Source organism: Magnolia sinica, chromosome 14, assembly GCF_029962835.1.
Source record: "Magnolia sinica isolate HGM2019 chromosome 14, MsV1, whole genome shotgun sequence".
NCBI classification, from domain to species: domain Eukaryota; kingdom Viridiplantae; phylum Streptophyta; class Magnoliopsida; order Magnoliales; family Magnoliaceae; genus Magnolia; species Magnolia sinica.
The window spans coordinates 5,859,689-5,865,274 of record NC_080586.1 but is presented as its reverse complement, the minus strand read 5'-3'; the positions used below and the strand labels follow the sequence as shown (position 1 = coordinate 5,865,274).

General features: G+C 39.0%; 1 protein-coding gene across 3 annotated transcripts; it reads left to right on the top strand.

The window, feature by feature from the left end:
• The first annotated feature begins 326 nt into the window (after positions 1-326).
• LOC131225719 (GDSL esterase/lipase At4g16230-like) lies at positions 327-4,218 on the top strand. Of its 3 annotated transcripts, none has more exons than XM_058221297.1 (5): positions 327-499; positions 1,700-1,830; positions 2,680-2,925; positions 3,036-3,291; positions 3,758-4,218. In XM_058221297.1, exons 3-5 carry the CDS (start codon positions 2,737-2,739, stop codon positions 3,979-3,981), a joined length of 669 nt encoding a protein of 222 aa, XP_058077280.1. In that variant the 5' UTR covers positions 327-499; positions 1,700-1,830; positions 2,680-2,736; the 3' UTR covers positions 3,982-4,218. The 3 variants fall into 3 exon arrangements, with proteins under 3 accessions (XP_058077280.1, XP_058077279.1, XP_058077278.1); XM_058221296.1 differs by lacking the exon at positions 327-499 and adding an exon at positions 537-1,579 and having other exon boundaries at positions 3,036-3,285; XM_058221295.1 differs by lacking the exon at positions 327-499 and adding an exon at positions 537-1,579.
• Positions 4,219-5,586: the final 1,368 nt, after the last annotated feature.

The following is a 5,586-nucleotide window of genomic DNA, read 5'->3' as shown; positions in this document are numbered from 1 at the left end:
CATAAAAGTATTGGATCAAGTTGATCTTTGTTTTATCCCTTCATCTGGGTCTTTATGACCTAATAAACGGATTGGATTTCAAATAAACAGTACATTAGGCCTTAGGAGGATTTGAATGATGGATATCCAATCACTATTTTTTTCCTGTGGTGTGATCCATTTGAGATTTATATCCCTCTCATTTTTTGGAAAAACAAATAAAATGATATTTTAAAAGGGATGAACGGAATGGATGAAACAAATACATCATTGTGGGGCCCACAGAGCACCGACCACCAGCTCCGGGGCTGGTGTCAGGGGGAGTAGCCAATCCGTTTCCAAAATTCCCTCTCATTTTCAAGTCCATCATCCCAAAACAAGCATCAGCATCCAGCCTTTCAACTCGTACTCTCAGAGTTCTTCTCAAGCCAGTCAATCTCACGGGTTTGGTAGTAATCTTGCAGGCCATTCAATGCCCTCTCCTTCCATCTCATCTCCTTCGACCCCCGTCTATAAAAAGGTATGCGGTCTGATTTTCTTGTCTCATCTCATGCAGATGGAGATGGCATCTTTATGGGTTCTGAGTTTTTGATCTTGGTCTTTGTATTCTCTTCTTGAGGATTTGTTTTTAAAAGGGAATTTGAAATACCCATCTGGTGATATAGCTTGGAGTGCTTGGATTTGGTTGTTTTTCTGTCTTTGATCTTTGGGTTTTTTACCTGGAGATAAAGCTTGAATCTTTGATCTGGGTTTCTGTTTTTTCTTATTGGGGAGTTGTTTCTAGAGGGGAATTTGAAATACCCATCTGGAGATATAGATTGGAGTGCTTGGATTCAGTGGTTTTCTGGTCTTTTAGTGTTCAGTCTTCGTCAAAATCAGATGAAGATGGGTCCTTTGCTTTTTTAGTAATTTGAACTACCCATATGGAGAGAGAGCTGAAAAGGCTTGAATTTTTATTGATTTTTGATTCACTGTGATCTTGGGTCCTTTTTTTCCCCTTCATTTTCTACTAAGAAATTTGAATTGCCCATCTCACATTGTAAGACAAAATCTCAAATCTTGAGTAGATTTTCTTATCTTCTCTGAGATTTGAATAAGTGATAATTAAGTTCAAATCTTCACTTTTTTTTTATTACAAATCTTAATTGCTTTATTTTGTTTCATTGTTCATAACTGAACTTCTAGCGGGAAAAAAAAAAAACCTTGAATCTTCATAATCGTTCTACCAGATATTTGAAAACTTTATGATTAACAGCTTGGATTTTCCAAAGATTCATAATATTTAGTGAAGAAACTTCACACTTCCTTGCGATTTCATTGCTTTGTGCTTTTGTGCGTCTTGTAATGGATTCTTTCATAAATCATCGTTTTATTATCGCGTTTCTGTCTGCAATTGCGGGTTTCCTCTTGTTGGGTATCTGCTCAGTAGATGGCATTCCTGCTTCTTTTGTTTTTGGAGATTCATTGGTTGATGCTGGAAACAACAACTATATCGTTTCTCTCTCGAAGGCTGATATGGTGCCGAACGGCATTGACTTTATGCCATATCGGCAGCCAACCGGCCGCTACACAAATGGAAGAACAACTGTTGATCTGATAGGCAATGACCGTTATCTAAATTGTTTGATCCTTTTTCCTTGCATCTGTTGTCACTGATAATCTATTTACCTGCAATTTTTGAGAACTTGATGTTGGGTGTCTTTTGAATTTGATTCATCAGGTCAGGAATTGGGTTTGACGGGTTTCACACCTCCCTATTTAGCTCCAACTACTGCTGGAGCTGCAGCTTTCCATGGGGTCAATTACGCGTCCGGCGGAGGAGGAATCCTTAACGAGACTGGCAAGATTTTTGTAAGTCTTTAATTCCAGTTTACATGCATTAGATTAATGGAAATCATTGGTTCTACTTGGTTTTTTTTCTTTTTTTTAAGCGCCTCCATGCCATTGAAGTCCTTCACAAAATCTTTTTCCCCCTTTTGGAATTTCTAATCTTCATGAATTTTTCATGAATCTGGAAGATAGACCTCTTTTGGGTTGTGTTTGAAAGAAATAGCTCTTCTGTACACATTACACATTTGGAGAGAGATCCTACTGTTTTTAGATTTACATAATCCTACCTACACTAGATAGCTATCAAGTCTCTTACACATGATGATTTATTTTTTATTTTTGCAATTTCTGAAAAAAGTAGATGTCCCAAGTACTGTGAATTCTTTTTCTCATGGCCCAATCCAAACGCAGTCTTAAGTATGTCTTATTCAGGCAGTTCAGTTTCAGTTCTTTCACATCAATTTTCAAGTATTGCCATCTATATGTTGGAAAACTTTCCATTTATGTTCCTTATGGTGCAGTCATACAAATTCTTGAATTCTTCAATAGAAGTACTATGATGTATCCAGGCAGTTTTAGGGCTTTGCTAAGCTCACACACAGCCCACATGCACCAACCTGGCATGTGGAATGTCCCAGGAGTGAATGGGGGGCTATGTGTATGCTGAATGTGGTCTTGAAATCTTTAAGCCGTCCATTGCTGTACTATGTCTGGCCCACCTGATGAGTTTGACAAGCCTGATTTCCAGGTCAGGTTGGTGGGGCCCACCTGAAGCATGGCTCGGATGTCCCACATTGTGCGGGGTTGGCCACTTGCCACTTTATCATTCAGTATTTCCAACTTGATACACGAGATGTGTGGTCTTTGCAGGTTGGCCGCATCAACTTGGATGCACAGATTGATAACTATGCCAACACCAGACAAGACATGCTCTCAAGCATCGGCATGCCCGAGACTTTGAAACTGTTGAAAAACTCCATCTTCTCCATAACAATGGGCTCGAATGATTTCATCAACAACTACTTAATGCCCGGAGTATCAAATGGTGGAAGGAACTTGGTTTCTCCGGAAGCGTTCGTAGATTCTATGATCACAAAATACAGGCTTCAATTAACAGTAATTCCTCACCACTGAGGATATTTGATTTCTTTCCAATTTTTGTTACTGTAATCTAACCTGACCTTTCCTTTTTTTATTTTTTTCTTTTTTCTTTTTTTTCATTATAGAGACTATATAGTTTGGATGCTAGAAAGATCATTGTGGTAAACGTTGGACCTATCGGCTGCATTCCGTTTGAAAGGGAAATCAATCCAATGGTTGGTGAGAACTGCGTCCCATTCCCGAACCAACTAGCCAATTCCTTCAACATGAAGTTGAAGAGTCTTGTCATGGAGTTAAACTTAAATCTTGAAGGAGCTCTATTCGTCTATGCGGATGTTTACCGCATTGTATCAGATATCATTCAGAACTTCAGCAGTTACGGTAATACACTATAAGAGAAACGCTATCATGATTCAGGCTTCATAGAAGTTCCATAAAGGGGCAAACATGTATTGCAATTGGGACCATTGATCTGGTGGGCGCAATGTGGGTGGGTTATGGGCCAAAAACATAATCGTTACATGGCTCGGACTACATGGTTGTTAGTCCAAGTTGAAAATGTCTCATTCTCAAGTCGACTGTCGCTTTTCTTGCCCCGATGATGGGATGCGTACCAAAATTTGATAGCCTACTCTTTTGGGCCAAAATTTGATAGCCTACTCTTTTGGGGATGTGGCCCAGCAAATGAATGATCCTGATCACCAGACACCAGTGCCACATGTACAATAGAGATGTTTTGCTGGCCGTTTATGATACTACATGAAGTGTGTCTGTCATAGTATCATTCCTCTATACTATAATGTGCCTTGTGCTTATTATTGGGCCAAAACTGATTTTGAGTTTACAGGTTTCGAGAATCCTTGTTCTGCATGTTGCTCTGCTGCTGGAAGATTTGGAGGTTTGATACCATGTGGGCTGTCATCTAAAGTGTGTCTGGACCGATCAAAGTATGTCTTTTGGGACCCGTACCATCCTTCAGATGCTGCTAATTCAATCATAGCAATGCGGTTGATGGATGGGGATTCTAATGATATTTTTCCGATGAATGTTCGACAACTTGCCCAAGCTTGATAGTGTTGCTTCAAGGGAGGGGGATTTCTTTCCTCGTTGATATAGGAAAGTCGCTTTATTTTTCTTCTTTGATTATATGTTTCTATACCATTGATATTGGACGTGATAAGGTAGGCCACAAACTGGCCATGGCATTAAAGGTCATGATTCATTTGGTATTTTGTTAGCATGCTTTTCTATGTATGAAACAATTTCCATTAGTAGAATGACAAGATTTGGTCATAAAACTTTTTAAAATTTTTTTGCAGTGCTAGTCCCACACCAAGACTCTTTGAATCATCTATCAGGAAGTTCACAAACCCACCCATCTACACATGAGAAAATGTACTAATGTTCATTGCTTTCAATCAGGCTGGCCACTCTGATTACATCTTGTAGCTCCAAAAATGGGCCGTTTCAGTCATCAGGTGGGCCACGATGCACATAAAAAAATGGACAACTAAAACAATTTTTCATATTCATCCATATGTTCTGTACACATTGGCCCACCTAAGGGGTGGAACATCCTGATTTCTAACCCAGAAGATGGAAAATCCTGATTTTAGCTTATCAGAGGCTTAAGCCTATCACAAGCTTGGATTAGAGATGGGTAGATGTAGTGCAGGGGAAAAACTTTGATACTCTGACAGAATGTGATGGGTGATATGCAGGCACTTAGAGACGAATCATGAACAAAAGTTAAGATTTTTCTTATTATCTCACTGTCAGATTGGTGGACATTTTGAGGGATGGTTAGAAATAAAGAATATCCAATGGTTCTGTTTCAACAAAAAAGTGTCCATTTATCAGAGGTTAGGCTTGTTCAACCAATCTGATTTTTGGAATGACTTATCGAAATTGGGTTTTGCAATTTAGTCAATTTAATTTGAGTTAATGTATGCCACATGCAATTTCTACTGCCTGCATATCAAGTGTCACGCCCAGCCAGAATATCTAATAACTCTCCTTTGCTTAATTATCTTACTGCAAGCTTGGATTAGATTCATTAGCTTGGAATAAATGTGTTTAGCATAGCATATATAGATATGTATAGGTGAAATGTGTTATACTTGATTGTGGAATTGTACGGACAGATCATTGCATTGAAAATGGGGATCCAGAAATCAAAATCCGTACTTGATTAGGACGCCATTGCTGTAGGCTTGATGTGGTAGTCTTCTGCACCTTACATGTTCAGAGAAGCACTGAGATGGGAATAGAAGTCTCAGTCGTATATAGGTTTGGGGACCGAGCCCTACTTTTATAATTTAGAGGGTTGAGGAGCTTAAAACCCATTGAAACTCATCTCCCTTAAGCTCAACACAATCCTAGTCCAACTAGAACACTGTGCGTGTGACACAGTTGTAGCGCACCATCCCTTACACGACTTTAGATGAATCACAACTTAGTGGGGTCTACTGGTATGCCTGATCATATTTTCCAACCCTTAGGGCGATACAGACCGTTGATCAATAAGGTCCACCTTATAGAATTCTTGTATTCTCCTACTTGGGCCATATTGATCAATGTCATTGATTAATCTTTGAAAACATGTTTTAGTATTAAAGAAAACAATCATAGTTAATCAATGCAATTGTTGGATAGTACGGGTAACACTTCTACAAT